This window comes from Budorcas taxicolor, chromosome 10, assembly GCF_023091745.1.
Source record: "Budorcas taxicolor isolate Tak-1 chromosome 10, Takin1.1, whole genome shotgun sequence".
In the NCBI taxonomy this organism is placed as follows: Eukaryota; Metazoa; Chordata; class Mammalia; order Artiodactyla; family Bovidae; genus Budorcas; species Budorcas taxicolor.
The window spans coordinates 31216225-31234642 of record NC_068919.1 but is presented as its reverse complement, the minus strand read 5'-3'; the positions used below and the strand labels follow the sequence as shown (position 1 = coordinate 31234642).

General features: G+C 40.8%; 1 protein-coding gene across 1 annotated transcript in view; it reads left to right on the top strand.

The window, feature by feature from the left end:
- MEIS2 (Meis homeobox 2) overlaps positions 1-18418 on the top strand; it is a 220274-nt gene that overhangs the window by 50298 nt on the left and 151558 nt on the right. The window contains exon 8 of the mRNA XM_052646516.1: positions 12885-13030. Coding sequence (XP_052502476.1) covers positions 12885-13030 — 146 coding nt within the window. The remainder of the gene's footprint in view (positions 1-12884; positions 13031-18418) is intronic.

Sequence of the window (18418 nt, the reverse complement as noted above, 5' to 3'; positions counted from 1 at the left end):
CACAGTAGTTACTTTGTAAATGTTAGCAATTTACTTTATAAACTAGTTAAACAAAAATCCAAAGTTTTATTAGGAAGATCTCTTGTGTGAAAATGTTCTTTGAAAAATGTACAAAATATTTTCTGATAAATAACATATATGTTCCAATTATGATGTGTTAATGATTTTAAAATAGTCACCTAAAACCAGTTATCAACTTCAAGATACTATTGTTCTTTTTTCTATGTGAAAAAAGAAAAGTTTCCAAAGGGAGTGTTGATAGATATTCCAATCTGTTGTCTTAAAAAGGATTATTATTATTATAGAGATGGCTAGCTTTTCTTTAAAGAGAAAGTATTTCTTTTTGCATTATTTAATGTTAGTTTTGTGAAGCTGCACTTTTATTAAATATTATATTGTTTGTATTTTACAATAATTAGAGGGTAGAAGAAATATTCAATGAGTTTTTTTTGTTGTTCTTTTGTTTGAAATGGCATCTGTTGATATAAATCCACACAGAGATGCCATATTAAGAATTCAAATTGATCAACTGATATTATAAAAATTTATTATCTATTTTTGCTTTAGATAGCAAATATGATAACAAAGTAGGAAGCCTAAAGATTGAGTGAAAAAATATCTGCTGCAGGTAGACTTTGGCTTTTTGTTATTCCTCCTAATAAATTTTATTATTAGTTTATACTTAGTTTCATTTAATATTAAAACATGCTAAGAGAGATAGTAAGATAAAATCCTATAGTTAATGACAAAATGAGAACATTATTATTGTTACATACTGAACATATAGATTTGATATAGTTAATACATTCTTGGAAGAAAATTATATTCTGGTTTAGTATAAAATGTTAGAAATAATTTTATAAATGGTCTTTTGTAAAAAATTCTTTTTGCAAATATAAAGGCCACATCTTTTCTTGAAAGACCTGTTGATTTGGAGATGTTAGCCAGCTATCTTTACTAAAACACTTTACAATGCTAAAAATAGTCCACTTCAGTTAAATATGGATATTTTAAAAAAGAAAATCCCAGTTAGACTGCAACAGAAGGACATTTTGTGTGACAATATTTTGCATGATTAAAAATTTAAACAGAATAACAGCTATTTATATTTACAGTTACATGAGAGTAATTACTAAAGCAGACAAAATACTTAGAGCATAATTTAATAATGTTTTCCTCTAGCAAAGGTGCCAAAATTGTTATTTGCATAATTTTCACAATTTGTACTGAAACATAGCTAAGTGAAATTGGGAAGACAACTCTCCCCAACCACCTTTTTTCTTTTGTGGGAGATGTGGAAAAGAGACTCATGCATCATAACAACTCATTTTTGTATAATTTCCCATAAAAATCAAGACCCTTGTGTCAAACCACTAGGTGAAAGAGATGTGTTCCATTCATACTTTCTCTTTTAGAGTCTTTCAATGACCAGCCTCAGCCCAACTTCAAGGCTCCTAATTATAACATTTACTGGTTCAAAGATTAACCTTCTGAGAGGGGCATTCTGGGCTGTTGGTAACTTGATCAGCTTGGTCTTCTCTTGGTCTCTCTCTCTTTCTGGTTCTTTGTATCGCAGGAGGGAGATGATGGTATCTGGCACATTCCTAGGATGACTTGAAGATAGCAGCCTTCTGTGTTTAAGGCTGAAAGATTGTGAACTCTGTTAGCTGAAATGCCACTCTGGGGAGGCAAATAGAACATTAAAAAAGCTTTAGCTGAAGGTAGCGTAGTGCAAGGAGAGTCAAATTTGAGAGCTGGGACTTGAGTGGACATTTGTCCCTTCGTTCCACCTTAATAAAATCTGAGTGTTTAACTGTGGAAAAGGGCATTTGAGAGATCACTAAAAATGAATCATTAGAGTGCCCAGAAGAGCTTTATTATGATGTACTGTGAATAACTTCAGAACCTACCCTGTACTTTTATATGTGCTTATCAGGTAACTGAGGAACAAGTACATTCTATTATCCTCTACTACAGAGATTAGGTGATCTGCTGAAATATATGGGGAAAGGAATTTACTTTTCTATTGGATTCAGTCAATATCCTTTAGAGGATTCTGTGGGAGGCTAGGGGAGTAGATATCCTTTATTGAAAAATTTTAAAAAGTTTTCTCTCTATACACAAGATGGATAAAGAACAAGGTCCTTCTGCAGAGCACAGGGAACTATATTTCATGTCCTGTGATAAACCATAACAGAAAGGAATATGAAAAAGAATGTATATACATGTATAACTGAATCATTTTGCTGTACAGCAGAAATTAACGCAACCTTGTAAACTGACTATTCTTCAATTAAAAAAAAGTCAAATGAAAGTTTATCTCTATATAAATTATGAAATATATATGTATTTCAATGAGAGTAATCAAGTTAAGTGAAGCATAAATTAGAAATACATATACATTGCAGATGAGAGTAACCAGCTTCAGGAAAGCACAGGCTGAGTTTGGAAGCTTTCGTTCACTTCTGCTATAAAGGATTAGAGGGTTCCAGTCAATAAACAAAGCCATTTTATGGCTCCTGACGGGTAAATTGAGGGGACTGATTTGGTCAAGGACCAGTATGAGGATGTTTCTGTTCAACAGTTAACAGGATTCAACATGATATGGAAAATACAGGCGTGCAAAACTATACTACGACGCTCACGTTGCCAGCTAAACCCTAAAACACTGCCACATTTACATATGTGTCCATCTGTCTGTTTTTACACTTTATTTTTCCAACCAGTGGGTGAAGTGGTTTTCATCCAAGCTGCAGTCTGAATTTTTTTTTTCACCCACCACTTTCCATTCTATCATATAGCTGCATATTTTAAAGTGCATGTTATTTGTCTCTGGACACATATTTACTTGCACAGCCTTGGCTGGATCTTCCTGTCTCTCCTGGAAGGTTAGCTCATCTTCTCTGGCCTGAGCTTTGCAGTGGCCTGCACAGGCCAGGTTGTCTGGGGATCAGAGTCAGGGCACAGCGTGTTGCCTTCTCCAGGTGGCAGAAATTCCCCAGTGCAGGCCTGGGCCAGCGGCGGGGCCCACGGTCCAGCCCAGCCGAGCCGGTGAGAATGGAAGTGCTTTCGGTCTCTTCAGTGGAGAGCCTGCGTAAATCCTGTGTAAATAGAGGGAGGAGAACAAAGAATGAGCCCCTACAGCTCTGAGCATTTGGAGCCATTTGGGGCTGAATTTGCTAAATGCTGCTTATACCGCCTGAAAAGTTGAAGAGAAAGGAGCATAAAATCCCCTCTTTTTTTCCCTTTCTGCTCATACCCCGGGGGGAGGGTGTTCAGGACCAGGGAAGCCTGAGGTAAGCCGATGAAGAGTTGTTTTTTCAGTGCTCTTTTGAGTGTGAAAAAGGTGGCCTGGGTCACTGTCCTCTCTTTAATGTCGGAAAACCCACACAGTTAGTAAATGTTGCATGTAAACGAAAGCATTTCACCTCTCCTGCTTCCCTCCATGCTAGTGGGCCGTGAACTAGTCACTTGAAAAATCACAGAAAAATTTCACTTTAACGTGTCCAGACAGTTAAGCACAGCAGGAGAGTAAAAGAGATCAGTAATTAGCAGGTCTCACTGCTGGCCCCTCACCCCACCTCTCGCCCCTCACCCTCCCCACCTTTCTGGGTCTGTAACTTCCCCCTCCCCCCAACCTCTTCTGATGTGAATAAAGGTGAATTGCATGGAAAAAAAGATTTACTTTGAGGCTGGTTCTTGGGAAGCAAGTTTTGTAAGGCTAGAGTCTAACACAGAACTGGGCAAAGGCAACTGTGGCTGCTACTGCTGCTGCTTCTCCTCCTGCTGCTTCTTTTTTTTGCATCGTATTGGAAACCCTGATTCAGATTTCTCAGTGGGATGTCCTAAATTAAACTCCTGGAAGGTAGTCCCTGAAAGAAAATATCTTTTGATTCTTAGTACATTTTAATCCTGTTTTCAGAGTACTATATTAAGAAGGAAAAATCATTAAAAAATGATGACAGAAACCAGGTTCCCAAACAGCTATGTGTTACAGTTCCCTGGCTATAGGATACTTCCTTCCATGCCCCCCCCCCCCGCCATTTTATTTTTTTAATTGAAGGATAATTGCTTTACAGAATTTTGTGATATTCTGTCATACATCAACAAGAATCAGCCATAGGTACACCCATGTCCCCTCCTTCCCAAACCTCCCTCCCCATCCCACCCTTCTAGATTGTCACAGAGCCCCTGTTTGAGTTCCCTGAGTCATACAGCAAGTTCCCATTGGCGATCTATTATACATATAGTATTGTAAGTTTCCATGTTACTCTATCTATACATCTCACCCTCTCCCTCTCCTCCCCCCATGTCCATAGGTCTGTTCTCTGTGTGTTTCTTCATTGTTGCTCTGAAAAAAGATACTTCCTTTTTAACTGTAATGTTCCTAGTCATCTGAGCAGCCTGGACGAGGGGCAGCCACCCTACCCCTGGGTGTTCTCTTCCCCATTGGATTAGGGCAGGTTTGAGAGATGAAGCAGCCCCGCTTTTGAAAACAGTATTTGACAGTGTATCAGACATGTATGGATCATCTCTGAGGAGGCCATGCACTCCTGAGCAGGAAAACCCTGGGCATGACACACCCAGGGCACCGAGAGCAGGGAGAGTGGGGGAGGGAGCCTGAGGCTAAGTGGCTGCCAGAACAGGTTACCAGGGCCAGGGACTCCTTCATGGACACTTTCTTCAAAGCAGGTTACATTTGCACAGGGCTCAAACATTAAGGCTCCTGCTGCCAATTTGTCCATCCCAGTAAACATTTGACTGTTTACACTATGTCAGCGCTTGCGAATCAGAAGTAAGACATGGCCCCTGCCTTGAAGAATCTCATGGTCAAGCAGGACAGACAAGTTAGTAGATAGATAAATTGCAAAATAGAAGCATAAACATAGCAGAAGCAAGAACACACTGATGAAGAACTCGAAAGCCTACTATACCAGTTTTGTTAATAGGAACTAGGGAAATCCTTACAAAAGAGGTTCCTTTTTCACTGGATTTTGAAGTTTGAAGAGCAGTTTGCCTGGGCAAAGTAGAATAGAAAAGTTAAAAAAAAAAAAATGAAGACAAAGGGCAGTTTTGGCCAAGGACACAGGCCTACAGGCATGGAATCTTGGAAGATCCCTTGGCTCAGAAATGTCTTAAAAATTAAACAGATCCTCCTATTTCAAAATCATATTTAATTTGAACTTTAGGTCCATGGGGACCACTAATAGTCCTGTAGATAATGGATGTAACTTTAAAAATATGCATTTGTTTGTTTCTTGGTTCATAGTTACTTTTTTTTCTTTCAGATTACTTTTAAATGCGCTGTCAACTGCAGTCTCTTTTGCTTATAAATGTGAATATATGAGGCCTCACTCTGGGGGTTTATTTCCTGAGAAATGAGGACTAATCCAGAATCTAGTCTCACTGTTCACCTCTTCTTGTTTTCCAGCAGTTAAGCGAGAGGACAGAGACTTTACAGGGCAAGCACCACTCTGCCACTTCCTGACTATGTGACCTTTGACAAGTTACTTAATTCTTCTGAGTCTCAGTTTTCTTATCTGTAAAGTGGCATTGATAATAGTAGCTATTTCATTCATTTGTTGTGAAGATTGAAAATTGTAATGTTGCAAGTGTCCAGTGAAAGTTACTTGTGATAATGAGGATAATGAATGTGATGGTGGTATTGGTAAAGAAGAGGAGGAGCCTGTATTCTAGAGGAAGAGAAATGGTGTAGAAAAGGGGCTATCCTATTGAACATTAAATACTAACATTTAAAATTCTATAAACTTACATATGTGTAGTACATGTATGTGTATATGACTGTAGGCAAAAATATGCAATTAATCTACAAATATATTTGCATACTTTTGTATAAATTAGTGAATTCTTTGAAAAAGGTTAATGATATGATTTATATACTTAATGTTTATAATCAGATATATAAATATCGATAAATTCACGACTGTACCCAGTTTCTGGAAGTAGTTTGGAAGATACATGTTTGTGTGTGTGTGTGTGTGTGTGTGTGTGTGTGTGTGTGTGTGTATGTGTCTGAAAGTAGTGAATGTACATTGCCCCAAATAAAAATGATAATAACTCTAGTGAATTTCTATTTATCAAAAAAGAGGAGGTAAAAAAAAAGCTATGTTCTATCAGGTGAGATATCATTCTTTTTTACAGCATGTATTTTATGAATATATTTGACTATTAAAGTTGGTCCAAAACTGGGAGAAGTGAGGATTAAACAGTGAGCCACGAACTTAAAAGTACAAATGCTATGACCAAAATCTGTATTCATTTGTACTATTTCTCCGAATATATGATATTGAGAGGTCAGTTTCTGATTGTTAGTTGACAGGCTGCCGGATGTTTTAGAAGCCTTATTTTATCTTTAAGAGAGTGACTTTGAGGCAAGTGAATATATCACTTTAGTTACAGCTCTGTGAAGCAGTTCTTGGTGCTGCACAGTTATGACATCACAGCCCATGAGATCCTGTCTGTATGGACAGTAGATGCTCAAGTATTTGTAGCATCTCTGGGCTCTGAAGATCAGTCTGGTGCTGTCCATATAAGGGCCTCCACATGGACCACAATAAACCCGTTATAAAAATCCTGAGTCTCAAAGGACCCTTGCTGTACTGAATATATATAAAGCCCTTATAGGCTCTGGTTTACTTGTGGGGAGAAAAGTTTGCACATTTCTGTTTGAACCTGGACCAGCCTGGACCAATTCTAACTCAATTCCAACCCCTGGGCCCTAGATCTAATCTCTCCTCTGCACTTTAGACCTTTACCTGTAGGATAAAGCCTGGTTTGATAACAGAGTTCAAATGAGGTAATGCTTCGAAAAGTGAGAGGTAGCTCACAATACGTGAGGATACTAGTGGTTGTAACACTGGGCTTGGAGTTACCTGGACTCTGGTTAGTTTTGATCATGTGTAGCCATGGAATCATAGGTGAGAATTAACCTCTTGGCCTCAGTTTCTTCCCTGGTAAATGTCTGGCAGTTTTTCAAGGGAGGTGGAAAGACGGACTCTGAAGAAAAAGATGGACTAGGACCCTCCTGGTTGTTGGTGGTGGTAATGGTTTAGTCGCTAAGTTGTGTCCGACTGTTTGTGACCTTCTGCGCCACAGCCAACCAGGCTCCCCTGTCCGTGGGATTTCCCAAGCAAGAATACTGAAGTGGGTTGCCATTCCCTTCTCCAGTTCTGTTGGTTGTTGCACTATATTTCTGACAGGGCAAGAAGGCCACATCCTGGACGCAGGATACCACAGCATCATGGTTTGTATTGTTTCTTTATTTCAAGCCAAGCAGTTGTTGTCTAGAATATAGACAGATTTTTAGCAAAATGGAGTATGACAGTATGCCAATAAAAGGAAGTGGTGTCCTTTTGCCTGGGTAGTTGATATGGCCAAGAACTGTGTGAATTGGAAATTTCTGCTTTAGAATCATCTGAGGATCGTCTCACCATGTCCCCATGCCTTTCCTGATTCACTGGCTACACAGCTACAGATATGGATTTTGCCCACACCTGGATACCCATGGTATCCCAGGCTTGACTTCCTGGTAACTAGACTCCCTTAGTGTTACTCTTTTAAACAAGTATAGACTGGGGCTGCTTTCCTAGGTATTGTCCTGCCCTGAGCATAGTGTGCTCAGCTTTGGAAAGGATGTGTGACCCCCTCCATTTACAGATGTAAATCCAGCCCCGCAGATGCTCGCAGAATACCTCAGAATCTGAAAACAGGAGGAGGACCCGGAGTTTAGATTTAGGCCTTCAGACAACTACCACCAGAGGTAGCAGGCTATAGAGTTCCTCTCTGTGCCCCCCAGCAGTGCTTCTCAAGCTTGCGCATCATCAGAATCACCCAGGGTACTTAGTAACCCTCAGATTTTCAGGCCCCATCCCTAGAGATTTGGATACAGTGGGTCTGAGATGGGTCCAAGAATTTGCATTTCTTGCAATTTCTTTGCTAGTGCTAAAGGGTGCTGGCCTGTATTTTGAGAGCCGGTGTTCTACAGCGTCTTTCTGTTTAACCTTCACCACCAAAAGATAGGGTGGGACCACCTTGTGTTGACCAGTACCTGTGATGGAGAGCACCAGGGCTTTCCCACAGTGAGTAAGGCCCAGGTCAGGTTGTAGTTGGGGCCTCCCCAGTGGCTCAGTGGTAAAATACTCCACCAGCAGTGCAAGAGACTCAAGAATCTCCTGGAGATTCCCCTGTCAGAGGAAATGGCAATCCATTCCAGTATTCTTGCTGAGAAAATCCCAAAGACAGAGAAGCTGGGTGGTCAGGAACCTACAGGTTGTAGTTGTTCGCTGTGACCACTAACCCCGTTTATGGCAGTAGCATAGAATTTTAACAATGTGCCTGCTCCTGAGGTTTCATCTTCACTCAAATTAGAAGGTAATCTAGTTCTGCTGCTGCTACTGCTGCTAAGTTGCTTCAGTCGTGTCCGACTCTTTGCACCCCCATAGACAGCAGCCCACCAGGCTCTGCCATCCCTGGAATTCTCCAGGCAAGAACACTGGAGTGGGTTGCCATTTCCTTCTCTAATGCAGGAAAGTGAAAATTGAAAGTGAAGTCGCTCAGTTGTGTCTGACTCTTTGCGACCCCATGGACTACAGCCCACCAGGCTCCTCTGTCCATGGGATTTTCCAGGCAAGAGTACTGGAGTGGGTTGCCATCTAGTTCGGAGGCTTCTAAAAGCCAGTTGAAGAATCTGTGCTAGGCTGATTGCATAACCAAACCCAAGGAACTTGTTAAGAATACAAATTCCTTGTCTCTGCCTCAGGATATTTTGATTTAGTAAGTCTGGGATAAGGCCTGAGGACCCATGTTTTTAACAATCTCCCTTGATAATTTAGTCTGCTTCAAAGGTATCTATCCACAGGCTTGAGTATTTCTTTCCATGGTCACATGCAGTACATTCAGAAGCATGTAGCTATTTTGAGTATCTTTGCCCCAAACTTAGATTATGCCTTTAGTCAAGGGATTAGCAACCTTTTAAAGAAAGCATGCCCAGTAGTCTTTAGTTTTTTCCCATCAGAGGTGGCAGCACTGGTGGAATGGCCTTGGGTCAGCCCTTCAAAAAGGCTCTAATGGGGATTGAGTTCTTCAAAGAAGCGTTGTTCCTGGCGTGTTTGGAAGTGACTGCATGCGTTTGGGCAGGCTTCCCAAGTGGCTCAGTGGTAAAAAATCTGCCTGCCAGTGCAGAAGACACAGGTTCAATCCCTGGGCTGGGAAGATCCCCTGGAGATAGAACCCACTCTAGTATTCTTGCCTGGAGAATCCCATGGACAGAGGAGCGTGGTGGGCTACAGTCCATAGGGTCACAAAGAGTCAGACAAAACTGAGCGACTGAGCATGCATGCTAACATGTGCACTCAGGCAGTCCACTCAACCCCTTCAGTACCACGAAGAGTGCAGTCGTCCAGTGTGGGATTATCAAAGACAGAGGAGGATCCATGAATAAACTCATTGAGAAGTTCAGCCCTTCACTCACACGGCAGACAATCACTGGGGTGTCTGCTCTGGCTCAGACCTGGAGGTGTGCTCTCAGGATAAAATGATAAACAAGACACAGTCCTGCCCCTGCCAAGGACTCCACACTCGTGAACCCTAACTTCAGATGCTGAGACATATGCCATTACCTCCTCTACCTCCTTTGACACGTGCATCTGTGCCCGTATACCCACCCTTTTCGGCACAGAAATTCATTTGGCATCCATGTCAAGGATTGCCAAGTATCCCAATACACACACAGCCCTAAAACAAGGAGACAGTATGCATTTTAAGGGTTTCTTTAGTATCATTTGCACGATTTTGTTTTAGGGTGCAGATCACATGGTTGCCTTTTAAAAGGAAAATAGCTGTTGTTAGTCCTCTGTGCTGGAGTTGGTTCACAGTCCATTGGAAAAACAAATTTGTTGTGTGTTTGGAAAAGGAAATTCCCATCTTTATAGAGGTATAAACAATAATATTAATTTAAAAAATCTAATGCCTAGTATCTGGTTATTATAAAAATAGACTCATTTTTCTCTATAATTATTTGTCAGAGTGGATTCAAATTCAAATATTTAACATTTGTATAAAATGGACTGCTTTATATTAAAGTGCATGTAATGCTCCTGTCTTCTCCAGTTTTAAGTCAGTCATCAAAGGATGCTCAATCCAGCTATATTTTTTTCTTGAGCTAAATGTAGTGAATCATATAATTTGAAGGTGTTAGAAACCCTCTCTGCTTTTTAGCAAGAGAAAATACTCCATGGAAATACTGTCTCTCATTTTTTAAGGTCATTGATTGGGTTAAAAAAGGCAAGTGTCTTTTTTTTTGTTGAACTTACTTTAATTAAAGCCATTAACCTTTTAAAATAAGTATATCCAAAAAAATCTATCAAAAAAGCTAAAATGAGATTTTAACAAAATCCTGACAATTTCAGCTTAAACATATACACAGAAACCATATGTGCTTAGGAAGAAATATATACACACAGGCATTGTTTACAGTGTGTGTTTTTATATTTGGAAGACATTGAAGGAAGAGCCATTCCATACATACATTATCCGAAATGTACATCCAGATAGCCCGCATAGATTTTTCCATCCAGAGACAAAGATATCTTTATCCGTGGTAGGTCGACAGACAGACTGACTGACTTCAAACTTGCACTTGCAGTGTGGATTTTTTTTTTCCCCCTCATCTCCGGGTACTGCTTTTCAAAATCGCCTCAGGCTACAGAACAGTACCTCAGATCCCCAAGGCCCACTGCCTGGCTCCTAATAGCCACTCTCCATCTGTGTCACATGAACAGCTGATGAGATCGCTCCAGTGTCTGTATTTTGGAGAGCACATCCACCCAGGTTAAAATGCTAGGGTTGCCAAGGAGCAGTCAGAAGCCATTAGTGTGGGTGAGAATTTGCCTTGCAGCAGTTCCTTGGCATGGTGGAAAGTGTGTACGCGTGTCTCTGCTCAAGCTTGTGTGTGTGTGTGTGTGGAGTGTGTGTGTGTCCTTGTGCAAATGACCCCCCTGGTGTACATGAGTGTGCAGGGAGGGTAGGCAGCTGAAGACTAGATTCCATCCAGCCAGGATTCATAAGTCAAATGCCTTTTGTTTCTCTGTACTCCTGATTAGTTCTTTGACTATTTGGGGTCCTTTCGATTCACTCTTTTTTTTTTTTTATCATAACAGACGGCAAAGAAAAAGAGAACAGCAACTTCGGGGTCATGCTCTAGTGTTTGGGCAGATGGAAGGGATCTGCTTTGCCTTGGGGCAGGGTGGTTGTAATGAAGTGGCCTGTCAGTCTGTAAATAGTGAGGGTCATCTCTTCCATGTGATGGAGGGTATCACATTGCAGTGAAAATGGAAATGTCAATAAAATTAATCTGCCAGCTCTTTACTGTGGCTTTTCTGCTTCTCTGGTCAAAGAAGGTTGAGGGTTTTTGCGGCGAGAAGGGAAAAGAACAGGTATAGGGAAGCCCACAGAGCAGACAGTCGGGACAGGTTAGAAGGCAAGGGGCCCATGGCAGGATGTCCCCAGTGTGGCCCAGTCCAGGAGGAGGGAGCTGGCCTGGGGAGGAGCTGGTGGATCTATAGCATTCCCGGGGAAACTGCGGAGCGTCTAGCTCAGGCTACATTGAGCACAGAGTTTATTGTTTTAGGCTTTCTTGGACAAGGTTTTTACTTAGCATGGGATTTATGGCATTTACTGCTAATGAATGTCTATTCTTAAATTACAAAAACCCCCATCTCAGCGCAATTCCCAGATGTTCTTCCAGGACCCTGGCTTCTTAAACACCAGCAGGGAGCATAAACTCTCCACTTCTCTGTTTTCCTCTTTCGTGTGGCTCCAGGCTAATGATGTGCAAGGAAAACACAGGCATCTATAAAGCCCCAGTGCTGTCCCCGTATTCTTCATTTATTTTGCATTTGATTATGCCACAAGTCGGATCTTGTTTCTTTCCTTTTTTTAAAGTTATTAGTTCAAATATTAATGTAGGGATATGGCATATATTGCTCCTCTTGATTGATGCCTTCCCAAAAACAGGAAGACGTGCTCGTATGAATTTTAAGAAAGTAGGGGTCCTGCAATGCCTTGCCAGAAGAGTTTTTCAGATACATAATTTAGATGCCCTCCAGGCAGGCTTTCAAGGCATTTTTGCCGGAGGGCAAGAAAAAATAACTATGACTGTTAAAAGTAAATGATTTTTGCTAATGCACAATTAATGCCAGAGAAAAGCACAGAAGAGAAAGATGTTGATAGAAACTTCTGATTAAGTGAGCACGCTACCTTGATGTGCATCTTTTTTGTTTTTTAATGATAATGATCAGTGGTGCAGAGAGCTAAAAGTTTTCATGTCACGCGGATGCTGAGTCCAGGGTCATCTGAGGAGTATGTGAATGTGCGTGCTTGGGAGGTGACAGTTCTAGGAGGGGCTGGGCAGGCAGTGTGTTATGTGCAATGAACAGTGACACAGTTACTGTCACCTATGCAGGCAGCCTAGAATATATAGACTACAGAACATTTAACTTGATTACCCTACAGTATGTGTTCACTCTGGGCATGGGGATGCATTTTCACCGAATGGGTTTTCTGATGGCGGTTTTCCCACATTGGATTCCATAATTGACGAAGAGCTACTGCACTGTGTCAAGAGCACAATTATAATTGAATTAATGATATGGGAGAGTGTGAGACACACAAAATTAACATTTGAAGAGGCCTGGTTTAATTTTGTCTTTTACATATTTGTGTCTCCAATTATACTTTAATGAAAGAGAATATACCCGCTTAATGGATTTCTTTCAACAAGCTTAGCTGAGCTCATCATTAGCTGCTCATTGTTGTTGGCACCCTTTCTATGTTTTCTCTAATGTATTTTCATTTCTTTCTACTAGGGGATGGTTTAGACAACAGTGTAGCTTCACCTGGCACAGGTGACGATGATGATCCAGACAAGGACAAAAAACGTCAGAAGAAAAGAGGCATTTTCCCCAAAGTAGCAACAAATATCATGAGAGCATGGCTCTTCCAGCATCTCACAGTAAGTCAAGATGAAAGAGAAAAATAAGTTTTGTTGTTTTGCCTTCTCCTAGCACATTAGATGGGCTCATACAGATTTTTTTTTTTAAATAAGGTGCCTATTTTCCCTTTCTTGAAATCTGATGCCTAACAGGGCAGTTGAGGTTTTTACCAATTCTCACCACCCAAAGAGCACCCTGTAGAAAGGAGGAGTTTTTATTTCCACAGGTCAGGAATGGACCGTATTCAAAATGATTTAGAGATCTAAAAAGTCTATATTAAGTAAATGTGTTGTTTATGCAAAAAGGTATGAGAGCAACTTCAGATAATACAACTGCTACCAAGGGAAATGGCTGTGAGAAGCTCATGAATCCATAAATGTTGCCAATTACACTTAACGAAAGCCATCTTCTTAGGAGGCAAAAAAAAAAAAGCACCTTGCCACATGTATGTCCAAGTGCTTGGTATCAGGGGCAGCTCTAATTGCTGAAGCAGCTTGCAACATGTCACGTGTTTATATGACAACCACAGAAGGGTTATAGGTGCTATAATGCCTTTGTTTCTAAGGTAGAGATCAAAGACTTTTTTTTAGCGGTTCAAGTCCATTATGTTATAAGCCGATCCCGTTCACTTATGGGGAAAGATCAACAATGTGCAACATTTTCCAAGTAACAGTTTATCTCCCTGTTTGCAATCAGTTTTATGTGTCATTATATATATATATATATATATACCATTGACTGAGACCCTCAAGACCAAAAAATTACAATATATTTTTGCAGAGGAACTACATGCTTGCATTTTACTCTTCATTTGAAACTTCTGGGAAAATAGTAAAGATGTCAGAGGCTGTTTCTTGCTATAAGATTGTTTTCAGGCCATTCTATTTAGGCTGCAGCTTAAAAATAGAGTAGCACATTGAAAGCTGAAGGTCTTTGATTATCCAACTTGTGGGTTGCCATGCTGAATGACATTAGTTACAGTGTCATGAGTCCAGGACAAGGTTCCACGTTTATTTATGGCGGTGGCTGCTGAGCGACTCTTCCAGCAGGGCTCCAAAGGGCGAGGGGTGGGGCGCAGCAGGGAGGGCAACATGATAGATTCACATTCCTAAATCGGCCATTTTGATGTAAGGACATTAGTAGCAAACTAAGGTGTATCGATCTGGCCGGTGGTGTCAGGATTAGCTGGGAGTACCAACGAGGCTGCCGTGGCAGTGGTTATTCTTGCCTTGCAGCTATGGCCATTTCAAAGGTCAGGGCCCTGCACTGACTGGGCTCAGAGGAATTAGACCGAACATGCCGTCTCTGGGCTGATTACTTAACCAAAGACAAAATAATGAGTCCTAAGCAAATACTGACTAATTGAAAGGGCTGTAAATCCATTACATATTGGTCAGGGATAATCAGGAGTATTTAATCACTTTTATCTATTCAAGAGCACTGAAGCTGCAACAGCAAAGCCCTGAACCTTGCCATGTGGTTATTATTCTCATCATTATCAAAATTACTTCACAGCTGTTCTTTGCTACATCACCTCAGCTGGAGATTTACTAACCTGTAAAATGTTTTTAATTTGGAAGTCGAATGAGTGTGAGGGGAGGGGTTTCTCATTTTTAACTGAAGGTTTGTTTGGTTAGAGTAGCAAGTAAGAAAGGCAGGGTGGGGCGAGTAGATGGCAGGGAACTGCCTTCTCCCACCAGCTCACCTGTTTGATTTCCTCCCTGTGTCTCCCTGCGTGCTCAGCTTCGTTGGTTGAAAGTAGAGAGTTCAACAATTACTTTTCAAGCAAACATCCCCATGTATTTTCAGCCCCTCAGTCAAAAAAAACCCACCATCATAGAACAGCAGAATCGTAGAGAATGCAGCTGCTTTGTTTACAAACCAGGAAGCTCAGACCCACAAAAGGAAGTGATTGGCTCAAGGTCCAGCTGCGATCAGGACCCAAGCCTTCCTTGACCTCAACTCAGTGCCCTTTCTACACATTATGATGACTTTGCTAGAATCATGATCACCATGAACAGTTGCATATCAACCTTACAACCTCTGCCATCAAAATGCTCAGCGTCAAAGGGAGGAAATAGAAGCAAAGTGCTGTTTGCTTTACTTATTTTTAAAAGTTGCCTGCTCCTGCAACCTTTCCAAATAGAGAAGACTTACTCTACACTTCTCTGTTAAAGCCAACTCTCTCCTTTACCACCTGGGTCTGTGCCTTGAATATTCTTCCAAGTATCCAGAGCTTATTGGACCTCTTGCTTGGCCAGTTGGTGTCTTACCTCACTGGCCACCTCCCTGTCATCCTGGGTTGAACCCACTGTGCACCCTGACTGCAGGCGAGGAATTGTGCAGACCCATTGATTCCTGGGTGCTCCTTGTGGCTGTACTATTCACTCAGCACTATGTACTATGCACCTTCTCCCCACCCCGAGGGTGCTTTCATCTAGATAAATATGCACGAGGCTTTGTGCAGAATTCTCTGTCCAGCTGAAAATTCTAATTAATGCCTGTCCTTATGATGGGGAGAGAAGACTCAAAGAACCTGAGCCGGAGAGTTGGGAACTGACATTTTGAGTTCAGCTTTCCGGAGTCCTGGCTGAACCTCAGTTAAGTCCATTAAGTTCTCTGGACCTGCCATTTCTCCATTTTTCAAAAGGATCTGCACGTTGCAGGCTGCTTTCCCGCACTCGTGTGTTGGTTACACTCAGAGCATGGCTCTGCCCCAGGTTCCCTGGTCATCCTCTCCTCTCAGTACCCTGCTTCCTTTTTATTTTTCATTAAGGGCTTTGTTCTTCTCCTCCCCACAACCTTCTTTTACACCATGCCCCTTCATTACTTTCTCCACTGGCTTTGTCTGTCCATCTCTCTCTCTGCTCTTTTCCCTAGCCTTTCCTGCACCTTCCTTGTATGTAAGGAAATTCTCCTCAGCTTTCCCTTTGACAACATCTTCCCTCTTTATCCCAGCATCACCCCAGCTGCAGGGAAGAGGTTCAGTAACTTGATGAGGATGGTTCTGTAAAACTTTTACTTTCCAATCTTTAATGAGCTGAAAGATTTACTCAGCTATAATTCTGAGCGCAGAAACCAAGAATAGAGCCCCCTAACTAGCGACATGTTAATTTAGACCCCTTTTCTTATGCACTAACAGGCATGAGGAAGTCCTTGGAAATAGAGATGCCCCACTATATTTTTCTGTCATTTAATTAATTTCAACTTTCAAAGTGAAATGTTGGCTCTAGCTCACTGAAAATAGATGTAGTCTAAATTATTATTTCATGTAAATTTCTTTACAAGTGCATGATTCAATGTGCATTCCTTCATTATTAGTCTCTTTAACATTATTTCAAACTGGTTTGTTCCCCTTTGTGCAGTATGACCTGCTCTTGTATTACAATAATCCCCGATGTACCCTTTTTTCTTTCTTTTTTAAAAAAAGAAGCTAATTGAATTATCTCATTATTTTAATTTGTTAAGCAAATGTATTTTGGATCTCAGGATGTGTTCTTAAAGAAGGGGGTTGCTGAGGCTTTGCCCCCTGAATGGGCCATTGGCCCATTTTGACATTCATGCATTCATTAACTAGCAGAACATAAAAGAACTCTGGTTGTATTTTTTTTTTTCCAAACACCCAACCAGCATGGAGCAACTTTTCCCAATAAGCCACAGGGGTCTCTCTACATATGTTCTCAACTGCAAGCTATTGTCACCTATTCTGAATACCTCAAAAGGCCCAGAGAAAAAAGAACCCCACCTCAACAAAGGCCAACTGTAGCAATTGTTAAGTCTTAGTCTCAATATGACAAAAATCATTAACCTTCAGTTTTCTTGGAAGAACAAGTTCCACTACAACTGTAACAGTTAAAACACTCTCTCAAATTCCTGTGCACCGCCAGCTTTAGGGGAGGAGGTAATAAACTCACAGCTAATCGATGATATTGAGGAAAATATTTAAACTAAATCCAAGGTGGCCATAATAAACCAAACTCTCTGATGAATTGAGGAATTTCCGTATTGAGTTAAGCACTTTAAACTTGCTTAGTCTGAAGTTAAATAATTAGTTTCTAGTTTCTAACTACCAATTTCCAGAATGTCCTTTAAATATCACAGTGATTTTAAGGAAATAAATCCACATATTTAAATCCTCACCGTAATTTTAAGGAAATAAATCCAAGTAAATACTTTTCAGAAATTCAACCAGCGAAATGTGTCGTATGTCACTCTTACCCCCTCTGTTATTGGTGGACTGCTCTGCCTTGCTTCTCAGACTAAGAAATCTAGTGAAGATGGAGGAAAGAATCTGTTGGAATGTATGTGCTTTTCCTGGAAAGTACCCAATGGCAAAAAATCGTAGGGAAATCCTAGGGAAGTATATTCTTTTCCCTAACACATGGAGATTATGATATCATAAAAGTAAGCCTGCCATTACAACTGTTTTTATTTGACTTCAAAGATAGTTAAAGAAAGAAACAGCAAGAAATAATACGCGGGCTGACGGTTTATTCTTAACCATGAAAAACTCCTCCACGCCAAGAAGCCCTTAGTGTGCTCAACGAGGCTCTCAGGCACCTCCACTTGCCACCTTCAAGAGCTCCCCTAGTTGTGCTGCAAAGAATATATTTGATCATGGAATGAAAACAGGAAGTGCTCACACACAAAGACACCACTTGCTCATACCCGTTTCTGACTGCAGTTTTTCTGATTTGAAAACATAGGGATAAAGCTCACCCTTAGCGGATATGGGACTTCTTTCAAAGCTATGTGTACAGAATCAGAAGTAAATTTATTTCAAAGTGGTACAATATCCTGCAGCCTCCTGGAAACTGCAGGTTCTAAAAACTCTGCCCTTTGTTCATGGAAAAATGCTTAGCCTCTTGCCATGTCTCTGCTGGTAAAGGAACCGGAATGAAGCCTGTCTCTCAGGTGTTCACTGGTTTCTCTCCCTGCCTATTAGAGTTCGTTTCATGGGATTTTGTGAAGGTCTGTTTTGAGTAATGAAAATGTGATTTAAAGTATATTGTTTCACAGAGACAGTGAACCCAAATTATGAATAAATACAGTTCCATGTTACATAGAGAAAGATATCTCTTCTTTAGTGAATTCAAGACCATATCACAGTCAATCTAGTCATCTCAAATTTTTTATTGTATGTGTGTATACAGACACACACACACAGAGAAGAGAGAATGAGAGAGAGAGGAAGGCAAGACTATTTTGCCCTTTAATGGTTTCTCTTCATTTTATATAGATTCAAATAGTTTCTTTTCTCAAGGAGGTTAAGAGGTTTCTTTTCTCATGTCAAGGTTAAGAGCACAAGGTCTGAAATCTGCAGCAGTAGATTTTTGATCTTGAGCACTGAGGTCTCTGGACTTCACTTTCCATATCTATGGAATGGGGATAATTTTAGAACCAACTCA